The 12,249-nt window shown below is 42.5% G+C and overlaps 2 protein-coding genes across 4 annotated transcripts in view; both read right to left on the reverse strand.

The window, feature by feature from the left end:
* LOC136852034 (gastrula zinc finger protein XlCGF8.2DB-like) overlaps window positions 1-12,249 on the reverse strand; it is a 62,845-nt gene that overhangs the window by 20,748 nt on the left and 29,848 nt on the right. For 2 of the 3 annotated variants that reach the window (XM_067126515.1, XM_067126513.1), the window contains exon 2: window positions 5,544-5,620. The exons of the other annotated variant lie outside the window; for it this stretch is intronic. In XM_067126515.1, coding sequence (XP_066982616.1) covers window positions 5,544-5,620 — 77 coding nt within the window. The remainder of the gene's footprint in view (window positions 1-5,543; window positions 5,621-12,249) is intronic. 3 annotated transcript variants of the gene reach the window in all.
* LOC136852032 (gastrula zinc finger protein XlCGF57.1-like) lies at window positions 1,750-4,908 on the reverse strand. The gene has a single exon (XM_067126511.1). The coding sequence runs from the start codon at window positions 4,725-4,727 to the stop codon at window positions 3,735-3,737; it is 993 nt and encodes a 330-aa protein (XP_066982612.1). The 5' UTR covers window positions 4,728-4,908; the 3' UTR covers window positions 1,750-3,734.

Raw genomic sequence — 12,249 nt, forward strand, 5'->3', positions numbered from 1 at the left:
TATATATATATATATATACATATATATATATACATATATATATACATATATATATATATACATATATATATATATACATATATATATATATACATATATATATATATACATATATATATATATACATATATATATATATATATATATACATATATATATATATATATATATATATATATATATATATATATATATATATATATATATATATATATATATATATATATATATATATATATATATATATATATATATATATATATATATATATACATATATATATTGTCAGTATGTGTTTAATTTAACGTAAATTAATTTGTTTTGAATAAGCCACTTTGGCAGTAATTATTCTTTTGGAACGTAATGACCCTGTTTCCTCCTCCCCGACATTTCTGACTTGTTGTATAGTTTTAATTACAATGAGCTTGTTTTATTTTCACGTTTTGTTTTGGCTTCTCATCCGGAGCTGTATTCGGCACTGTCTCACGAGGACTGAGAGAGTTGTTTTTCTGGACCTTTGACATTGTGTAGGCCTGCCTTATGATTGGACTATTCTGGATTACGATACCTGCCTTTCATCAGTTGCTGCTGCTTTGGGAGATTGATTTATTCTTCAGTCTACGCCCTGGTCCAGTAACACTGCCAAGGGGACCCTCTGCCAACTGGTAAGGTGTGATTGCCTGTCGGACGGCCGTGTCCGTTGATCGTCTTGCGACGTTAAAGTGATTCTATCTTCTGTCTACGCCCTTGGTTCAGTAATACTGCCTAGGGGACCTCTCTTACGTTTGGTAAGGTCTCGAGTATATATATTATGCCCCTCGACCCGTGATTTGAAGGCTGCGTTTGCCTCTTCTACTGTTTACAGCTCACTTAAGGGAAGCAGTTTTTTTTTTTATAAACATTTAGTCTGTATTAAGTTAGGTTATTCTGTCTTTTCGACATCCTATTACTTTCAGGGCCCTCTCTTTAAAGCGTAATTGTATAGCCTATCTTAATTTGGTGTAAGAGTGTTTGTTATTCGATGTTTTTCAGTGTGTGGTTGATTTTTGTGTTCATTTAATGTATTTTGTAAGAGGCTCAGTGGTCATTTCTTTCTAAAAAGTTTGTATTAAATATTAAGGTTTTATTTTCAGCTTTTACTTATCCTCCTTGATTCCATCTCTGTACACTCTGTTGCGGCCATTCCACCTATTGTGGACTTGGTCGTTAGTGACTTTATTTGTATTTTTAAGAGACTTGTGTATGTTTGATGGGCGTGGGCCCATAACAATATATATATGTATACATTATATATATATATGTATATGTGTATACACACACACACACACACACACACACACATATATATATATATATATATATATATATATATATATATATATATATATATATATATATATATATATATATATTAATGTATCGCCATATTTCTTACTTACTTTTCAGGTACTCTTGGTGTCAATGTTGTTGGATGTCTGAATCGGTCCAACGACAGTCATTCGAACTGTTCTGGTTCTCGTTTTCCTTTGTTGGCCTGGCAATTGAACACAAATCGTCCCTTTGATAAGACAAACTCCTGCCAGGTGGTACATTTCTCTTCACCATCAAATTCTGCCTCACGTCTCTCTTAGCGTAAGTCTTTATCGTACCTCATCCTGACAGAGTTGTGGATGGATATGAACCAGATTTTAAGGGTGGCTTCCGAGAGCCTTTAATCTTCATATTGGAAGGACTACTTAAATAGAAGCATTGTTAGAAAAACAATTTATTGAACTGCATATTGTAAATTCAATAACTACATAACTAATCAGCCTATGGGAGTCAAATTCATAATGTGATTCACAAAACAAGAAAAATGAATCGTACAGTTAGAATCAGAGGCTAAGGTCAATTAATCATTGGGAGACAGCTCACAAACAATCGGTGACTTTGAAGCTGCCTCAAGTGGTGATTGTGTCCCTCCTTCCTGGATCTGGAAATGTTGTTCCATATTGCTCCTCCGTGTCAGGCTAGGAGGTTGTTTGTAAGGAACAATTGTATTTAGATTGTTTCCTTCTGTCTGGTTGTCTCTCTTGCAATTTCAATTTGCCACGTTGGCAGGTGAGGTGTCATCCATCGAGTGTTGTGTGACGATAGGCAGTCAGTAGCAAGCCAGCACAGAGTTAAGATCAGTCTTTCAGCAGCAGAGCCTTAGGTATGCCTACCTGAGGGCCAATCGGAGTAGCTTCAGGTATTAGTTACCTGGAGTACGGGATGGATTGGTGTCTCATCGTGTGGAGTATGACCTCGTCGTGTGGAGTATGATCTCGTTGTTTGGAGCGTGACTTCGTTTGCAGTTCAACCTGTTTTGGATGTTTGCTGTATTTGAGTGTTCTGGTCCAAGTATGGCGGATTTGCTTGTGGTGGAGAATGACTTCGTCTGTGGTCCAACCTGTCTTGCATGTTCGCTGCATTTGGGTGTTCTGGTCCGAGTATGGTGGACTTGCTTATGTTCGATGTTCACCTCTTCAAATTTCAGATTTGTGCTCTGGGGTCATATTTGAAGTATTTTTCTGCCTCCTGTTTAACATACTGTTTGACTGTTTAATGTTTATGACTTTACATTTACATTTGCTAATTAGATAGTTTATTGAACTATTTTGTTTGTTTTATTTTGTCTGACTGGTGTAATTTTTGTGCTGGTCATTTCCATTACATTGGGTTACTCATGTTGATGTTGATTACTGAGTTTAATTATTTGTTGTACTGACCAGTTTATTTGTGCTGCTGCTTCATTATTATGAATTTACTGACTCTGTTAATATATATTCCTGTTTGTCATAATACTTATGCTGCTCTGGTAATGTTTATGGATTTTGGTCCATTACTGATGTTAAAATATTTCTTTTCACTTGTTGACTCATGTTTGTACTGAATTTTGTTTATTATATAGTTTTCAAGTGAACTTTGCTACTGACTCATTTGTGTAAATATTGATGAGCCTGACTCATTTGTACAACTGTATAAACGTTTAAATTTTGTAAATAAATTAGTATTGAGGTTACCACTTTGATTTTAGTTTGCTCCTTCCTCCTTTGTCTGCCTCAATTTCTGCCAGTCATTTCCTGTCCTGATATTTTTAATTTAAAGAACCTGATGAACCCAATATGGGTTCATAACACCAGGATAAGGCTTTCCCATATTCTCTCCACACGAAGGGCTTCTCCTTATTGACTTCTTCCTTTCTGACGCAAGCCAATCATCTTTGCCTCCAATTACTGACATAAAAATCCTCAGAGCAATTGTCTCATAACACACTTATACACACTTCTGGCTTGATTTCCATCAGTGGATCCAAAGAGAAAGAGGCATTGCAGTCCTTGCAGACGAATGGCCTCTCTTCCATGTGGACCTTCAGACATGACTTCTGTAACAACAAATTCCCTCAGTCAGTGCACCTGAAGGGCTTCTCACCTGTGTGAGTCAAGGAATGTCGTTCCAGGCTGTTCCTCCAGGAAAACTTCCCACACCCTTCGCTCAAGCAAATGGCTTCTCCCTAAAATGGGTCCTCATGTGGGTTCTCAGATTTGATTTACTGGAGAACCACTTCCCACAGTCCTTACACAGGAAGGCCCTCTCCCCTATGTGGATCACCATGCGGGTCTTCAGACTTGATTTCTGGGAGAACAACTTCCCACAGTCCTTAAAGAGGAAGGCCCTCTCCCCCGTGTGGCTCACCATGTGTTTCTTCAGATTCAATTTTTAGGGAGAACGATTTCCCACAGTCCTTGCATACAAAGGGCCTCTCCCCCATCTGGATCTCCATGTGGGTCTTCAGATTTGATTTCTGGGAGAACGATTTCCCAGTCCTTACACACAAAAGACCTCTCCCCTGTGTGGATTGCCATGTGGGTCTTCAGATTTGATTTCTGAGAGAATGACTTCCCACAGTCATTGCAGGTGAAGGCCCTCTCCCCCGTGTGGAGTGCCATGTGGGTCTTCAGACACCATTTCTGGGAGAACGACTTCCCACAGTCTTCGCAAACGTAGGGCCTCTCTCCTGTGTGGATCGCCATGTGTTTCTTGAGACTCGATTTCTTGGAGAACGACTTCCCACAGTCTTTGCACACATAGGGCCTCTCTCTCGTGTGGCTCACCATGTGGGTCTTGAGACTCGATTTATGGGAGAACGACTTCCCACAGTCATTGCAGGTGAAAGCCCTCTCCCCTGTGTGGATCGCCATGTGGGTCCGCAGATGTGGTTTCTGGGAGAATGACTTCCCACAATCATTGCACACGTAGGGCCTCTCTCCCGTGTGGATCACCATGTGGGTCTGGAGACTCGACTTATGGGAGAATGATTTCCCACAGTCATTGCAGGTGAAGGCCCTCTCCCCTGTGTGGATCACCATGTGAGTCTCCAGATGTGATTTCTGGGAGAATGACTTCCCACAGTCATTGCACACATAGGGCCTCTCTCTCGTGTGGATCACCATATGTTTCTTGAGACTCGATTTCTGGGAGAACGATTTCCCACAGTCCTTGCACACAAAGGGCCTCTCCCCTGTGTGGCTCACCATGTGGGCCTTCATATGTGATTTCTGGGAGAATGACTTCCCACAGTCATTGCAGGCAAAGGCCCTCTCCCCTGTGTGGATCACCATGTGGGTATCCAGATTTGATTTGTGGGAGTACGACTTCCCACAGTCCTTACACACGAAGGGCCTCTCCCCTGTGTGGATCACCATATGGGTCTTGAGATTTGAAATTTCTGGGAGAACGATTTCCCACAGTCCTTGCACACAAAGGGCCTCTCCCCTGTGTGGCTCACCATGTGGGCCTCCAAATGTGATTTCTGGGAGAATGACTTCCCACAGTCATTGCAGGCAAAGGCCTCTCCCCTGTGTGGATCACCATGTGGGTCTTCAGATGCGATTTCTGAGAACGACTTCCCACAGTCCTTGCACACGAAAGGCCCTCCCCGTGTGGATTGCCATGTGGGTCTTGAGAGCTGATTTATGGGAGAACGACTTTCACAGTCATTGCAGGCGAAGGCCCTCCCCCCTGTGGATCTCCATGTGGGTCGATAAGGTCTTCCCCTTGTCGACTTCCTTTCTGACAGGCAGCGAATCACTTTCATCATCCTCACAGCGATACTTCATGTCACCATCAGACTCATAACACACCTCCACTTCCGTCTTCATTTCCGCCTTCATTTCCATCATAGCATCCAAAGAGACAGAGGTACAGCTGGCTGGGGCATCACTGCCCACTAAAACTCCATTTTCATTCTTGACCAGAGACGGGACACTCGTCCTCTGTCTCGCTCTTCAACTGATATTCCAAGATGCTCATTTTAGCCTTTGGTCCTTCAACGTCATTTTTATGTACTGGATCACCTACTTTTCACTTTCTTTCATTGTTATTCACTTTTTCTATCACTCTCATTTGTTTCTTATTTTATTTTCTCCCTTTCCTCCTTTCACCAATACACAAATCTGATATCTAGAATTTTTAATCTATTTTAGGAACTTATTCAACACCTCACAGGAACTTCCACTTACATTCATCGCTGGACGCCCATTCATTCCCGAAACCTCGACAACGTAAACCAATGACTTCTTCTTCCATCACGGAAAGTCTGGAATATGAGAAGGTAAAAGATCATTAGAAAAATTTTATATAAATCTGGAGCTTTTAATTTATTGTTCATAGCAAACCCATCAATCATATTGAGCCCATATTAAGGCTCTGATTTCCACAGACACTCTCATTCCCAAGTCTTCCAGATGACCTGTTGTCCACACACAAGTGTCTGTAAACCAACAGTTTACTGGAACTGCTTCGCTCATTCTGTCGTGTGTCTCACAAGACTCCTCTCCTCTCTGATGGGCATAATCTTGCTGTCATGAAACCTGTAACATGGATGTTAAGTGAAGCTTCATGCCTCACGTTAACAAGCTGAAATAATGCGTCCACCTAATGATCGTCTGTTTACTGGTGGTTTTGCATTGCAAATCATTGCGTATATCCCTCAGGGTACATCTTCACCATTATCATTTTTCTTGGTTCCTGTATCATGATTTCTTCAATAACCTTTTAAGAGTGATTTCTTGTGGTATTCTTTTGACAAAAGGCCCAGTAATAGTTCTGGAAGAGAAGACGCCCACAGATTGACTTGCAGAGCCAGAAAGAAGTTCATTATAGACACCTTCCTTAGCTCTGTTAGTAGTAACCGAAGAGCTGTCGACATCCAAACCTGCGATGTCGAATACTAACTTCAAGGTAGTACTGCAGCACTCAAACAACTCAGTAATATCCTACAAAAGTCCCTACTGAGGTTCTTCAAAGAGGACAATGAGACAGGTTCATGACTGAATCTTCTTTATCTTGTTACAAAATCTGGGGAAATCCCAACCAAACAGATTCCGTCCTCCTGAGTGCCAATATACGAGAGCCCAGATGGCTGAATCTGAGGTTAACTAGAAATGAATCTCTCTTCAGGACCTCTAGCCATAGTGTTAGCAGGTCTGGAAATTACTTGGCACAGACACATGGGGAGTCCAAGACTTCACCATGGAAACAGGAGAGAGCAACCTGCTGCTGACTGTGCTGAAAAGGTGAAATGGCAATAAAGATGTACGGTTCAAAGTTGCCTTCCAGGAAAGAACCTTTTCTCTAAGCTTAAGCAGAAGTAAGCATGGATAAGAGAGATGCCCAGAGCTACCAGTTGTGCCAAATAGTACCATGCATAAGCTCAGAACCTGGAATCTCGGCAACTTTGTCACACAGGTAATCAGGGACCAATGTCGCTGTTGCCTGTATCCAATCGTAGAGCTGGTGTTGAAAGGGTCTAGTCCTCACCTCTAAAGAGAGACTCGCCACGCTCAGCAATGCCCAGAAGTGTCTCCTACCCGTCACTGGATGTATCTGACCATGAAAGCACCTCTGGGGAAACTAGCTGGCATTCCCATGTCATAGTCTCAGTCACCTGAAGACACAGCTTCATGAGACTAGGTCATCAGAGGAGGAGGAGGAAGGAGGTTCTCAGAACCCGCCTCTACAAGGACCTAAAGAATGGTCACAACCTTAAGCAAGTTGCACCTGAATTAACAGGAACTTCTGTGCACCCTCCCTAAGCATCCATAGAAAAGACTCGTTGCTGCCATAAACCAGCAACCCAGGTGTTCACCCCCTTGGTTGTGTAAGGGGTAAGAGTCCAAAGCAGGTTGTCCTATAGCCTACACTGCAACAACTTTGCCACGAAAAATCAGTCTCTAAAAACGTCCAGTTTACCCCTTACAAAAGAGTATCAGTTGCAACCAATGTAGACTCTTCGTTAGGCCTTGAGGATGGTGATAGAAAGTCCCGACAAAAGACCTTCTTCTGAGAGAGCAAAGCTGAGCATTGGCCAGCCCCAGAGCAACAGTTGCACCTGTGTGGAAAAACCAAGGGCTACGTGAGGCAATCAGTCCTCTTCCTCATAAAAGGATCAAATGCTGTACGCCTATCAAGACTTCCTGCAGTGATAGTCAGTAGTAGCCCTCTTCTCCTTCCCTTGAAAGTATCGAAGAGGAAGATCAGAGGTGATGGAGAACTCACAAAAACCTTCACTATTGAACAACCCAATCCAAAGATTGGAGCCATTGATAGTGTCCGAGCAGCATGGCCAGGTCGTGCTAACCCCTCTCTAATGGCCCCAAAGAGCCGGGGACAGACAGCTTAAAGTTTACCTGGTCCACGGCCATCCAGCCATGGAAGAACCAGGAACAGTAGCTCATGGCTCTCCAAAACTCTATTAAAACCAAGAATTCAGGAATGACAGCAGTACAAACAGGCTGCGCTAAACCCTTCCTGTGCGATCCCGAAAGACCGTTGGGGAGGAACAGAAGTGTTTCCCTATCACCCCAGTTGCCCGACCAAGGAAAGATAGGAGAACACTTGTGGATCATCAGCAAACCTAACCTGACCTATACGCCTGGTAATGAAAGCCAACGGTCCGTGATGAGTCATCCAAAAACCCCCTCAGTGCGACCCCAAAGGACTGTATTGAGAAGCAGGAAGAACAATCCAAACTTGTTGCTGACCATCAACCCAGTAAGTCAACAGGGAAAGTGAGGAGCGAACGAGCCGCACGAGGGATCGATGGACTACTTCTCTCAGAGAGAAGAGAATTCGACTCGAAGCAAGCTCCAAAGCTTACAGTGACAAGACGAAGAGAACCTCAAGTCTAAGGAGAGGCACTCAGTGCCAGCACTGCCTGGGAATCAATCACCAATGGTGATCGAGTCTCCCCACCCACCCCAAAGGCAAAGACACACAATAAGAAGCAATAAGCCTTCTCAACTCGCAGAAGTGAGATTCAAAAGTACAATGCAGATGAAGGCGATGAAGTAAATGAGAATATCTCTACCTCCTTCCACCACTGCTGAAACTCACCTCGTCTGCAGCAGTCGAAAATCGCAAAGACAAAGTCGCAGAAATCAAAGGAATGAGGCTACCTAGCCTATTTTAATGAATACAAAAGGAAGGCTGTAACAGCAGGATTACTTAACTAAGGCAACCCTACTGTCAAGGAACTGCCAAGGGTTAAATCTACCATACCTGAAGGGTCAGTTCATTAGCAAGTACTGTATATCGGAGAATAAACCAGCTGTTGTGTAACTGCCAGAAGTTGAAAACAGTATTCGTAGAGGCAAGGCATACACAAACTTGATTCCCTACATGAAGATTTATTTGACTGATGGGTTTGGGAAACCAATACAAACACGTTGTCAGCAACCAAAAAAGGAAAATGAACACAGGCAGTCCTTGGGTTACATCAGACTCAGGTTATGTCATTCCTGGTTTATGTCGCTTTTCAAATATACTATTCATACAAAAATTGGTTCCGGGTTACAGCGGATGTTCCGAGGTTACTTCGCCATCTTATGATGCAACGGAACAGTAAAAGTACATATAGGTACAATGTAAAGAAGATTAAAAGTACGTACAGCTACAGTATAAGGAACAGTAAAAGTACATATAGCTACTGTACAATATTAGGAACAGTATAATTACATAAAAACAGCTACAATATAAAGTCAAAATTTGGAGGTTTTTGGATGCACACCACATCAGAATGCTAGTAAAATACTGTACAGTACTGTACACCCAGAGGATTAAAGCTGAGGCTTTCATCACTTTATCTCTAATTTTTATATGTTCTCCTTGCGACGTTCTGGTCTACGTCGTTTTCCAGGTTACAGCACAGCGTCGGAACGGAAACCCCTGACGTAACCTGGGTACTGCCCGTACTCAAGTTTCATCAATAAAGCGTTCAAACAGCAAAAAGTTGAGCAGAGTCTCATGAGGGACGTCTGGGGTTGACAACGGCTGGAAGCAAAGTTGGGTGGAGACTGACAAGTGGGGGGGCTCCCCCCACCTGTTGGTAGTTGACTACCTTGTCAATAAGTTTGCATGGCCATTCCGGCTTGCATCTCAAGCTAAAATTCCTATGTAAAGAACAAAGCTTTGCATTTGTATAGGAACAAATTACAATTCATTCCCAGCTTCGAAGCCAGTTTGGAAATATGTACTCCAACCAAGGGTATTAACGAACTTGAGTGTGTTTACATAACCAATAGTAATCAGGGATGGACTTGGTCTAGGTTTCCTTTGGGCGAGCAACTGCTTCCTTTGGTACTTTAAGCCTTTCTGCTCCAGATCCCATGTAGCTGTTGCTCTTGGTTCAGCCACAGGCAAGTGACAAACAGTGGTGCAGGGAAATATCCTTCCCTGTTGATGGTCACTAGCAAGAGCAGCCTACCAGCATCTGCAGAGTCTAGACTACAAATCCTTTCTTTAAGATAGAAAAGAGTGCTTCCATAGACACAAGAGATCATATGGGAACAGTTCTTCCAATTCCTGTACATGATTATTCATGCTTATTAATTTATATTTTTTCTTTTAACAAAGCACAGTCTGCCAATATCATTTGTCTGGTCATCCCTTAATTTTGATTATTTCAAGTTCTTTGCACCATTTCCTTGAGAATTATTCTTCCAGCACAGGAATCTGAAACTTCTCTCGCACTGACGCATCCTTCCTTTTCCATGCATACACCATTATTAACTCTTCTCGTTTGTAGTTCATAGTTTGTAGTCTCATCCCCTTGTTTCACCAGACACAAGCTATAATGATGTTTGTCGCCTCCAGTGGGTGTGCCTCAGGGCCAAAGTGATGCTGCAAACACCCTTTTAGTTATGCTGACAGTGCACCACGTGAGGGGCACTGTCTTTTTCAAGTAATAAATTTTGGGTTGAGGGAAAATAAAATTAGCAAAATGGAGTAAAAATCAAAGATTGTGGATGGTGCAGTTTGTACAAATGAAAAACATATGAAAAGTACTAAAAATATCTGTCACTTTTGCCACAAATGCATTAACAAACATATAATATAAAGAGAAACACAAAGGAAAAATGATAAGTGTCCATTTGGCTAAACATAAGTGACTTCTGTTACCACAATGCCCACTTAACTTTCGATTTCTTCACATTTTGGAAGAGCTTGTCACCACAACGAGGAAATGATTGTTACCTCATTACATACCTGGACCTGAGATCGATCTCAGCCGGGCATCAGAACCTCTTCATTTCTTTCTTCCTCGACTTGGATCTCGGCCGCAGGGACAAGCATTTCAGAACGTGAAGAAGTCGAGAAGTTAGAGGGCAGCATTGTGGGTAATATAAGTCACGTACGTATCTGGTCAAGAGTATGATCTCTCTCTCTCTACATTAGTTCATAGTTTACGTACATAAAATTGTTTCAACACTCACCCAAAAAAAGTAACATGACAGCAGACAACTCATGGCATGTGTCCAGTAGAGGTCAATGCATCCTACATAGGCAGCAGGTGACTCCAAAGCACTTTCAAAGGACCTACAACTTGCAACTGCAAGGAACACTTACCAAGCACACATCTGTAAAAGAAACAGGAAACAGTATACATTAAAATGTGCAAATTGAAGATACTTTGTATTTCTTCTAGATATACAAACCCAAAGTCTTTTAGGAAAAGGAATACAGACAGAACTTCTGCCAAAGGCCAAGCACTGGGACCTATGAGGAGGGAAAGTGAGCAGAAAGGTTTGAAAGGTGTAACAGGAGGAGGAAAAACCTTTCACCACTGCATTATGCAAGAACTGTCAGAGAGGGTTGAGGAAAGTAAGATGGAAAAAGAGAATATGAACAGAGCTACAGTAAAAGGAATGGAAGGGGTTGCAGCTAGGGCCAAAGGGACACTGCAAAGAACCCTATAGAATAATACCCTTTTGCAAGGGCCAACAAAATCAAACTTCCACAGTGGTCATCCTTCCATCAAGAGTAGGCGTGAGGGTTCCTTAAGGGTCCCCTCCCCCCCAAAATGGACCCAGATTCATGGCTATGGGGTCACCCACTTGCCCCATCTACCACCTTGTTCCAATGCCACATCTCGCTTAGTTCTCGTGTCAAGCAATAGCAGGAAATTTCATTTGACCTAACTTGACCCTTGATGACACAACTCCTCTTCCTACACCTGCGAAAGTGCTGACATAAGGCCATTCTCAAGCACTGCCGTGGTGCAGTAACCCCTCAAGACAAATGACCACTGATATGTCTAATTTGGTAAGTGTTTACATTACAATACTTTTGTAAGGTACCATACTGAAAAATGTATATGAGAGAGAGAGAGAGAGAGAGAGAGAGAGAGAGAGCATAGAAAGTTTAGGGTACACCTTTGGTAGCATAACCTTGCCTAGCCTAGTCACTACTCCCATGTCTAAACTTGGGGTGAATATCATCACTGACGGGACAACGGTCAGGGATGAACACCGTTGCAGATTCTGGGAGGAGTCTGCTCAGTCCAGTACCTGAGAGGCACAGGGTATATGCCAAGTTACGCATAGCTACCCCAAGGAGAGACTGAGTTGTACCAAACGTCAGCCTCGGATTGGAAGCACGCCCACTACCCTTATCTGGATGAGACTGATAGACGCGTGCTGGGGATGTTGTTACTGGTTCAGAATGTGCGCACAAATGGTAGCATACAAGAAAGGGCAGCAATCCAGCACAGACAGCATCTGAATACAAAAAGCACAGATCTTCAGTTGTTAGGAACAAGATGCGCCAGAAAATGCGATGTGCACATGTTCTCGAGAGATACAAATCCATATGGACGATAAAGGCCTACGAATGCGGACTGTGGTCTAGGGCATTCCTGGGCAAAGTACATCTGTGAAATACCCACTC

Source organism: Macrobrachium rosenbergii, chromosome 24 (assembly GCF_040412425.1).
Source record: "Macrobrachium rosenbergii isolate ZJJX-2024 chromosome 24, ASM4041242v1, whole genome shotgun sequence".
NCBI classification, from domain to species: Eukaryota; Metazoa; Arthropoda; class Malacostraca; order Decapoda; family Palaemonidae; genus Macrobrachium; species Macrobrachium rosenbergii.

Excerpts from the sequence above, each read along its gene's own strand:
- LOC136852032 (XM_067126511.1), bottom strand. The coding sequence starts at position 4,727 with ATGGTGATCCACACAGGGGAGAGGCCCTTCGTGTGTAAGGACTGTGGG.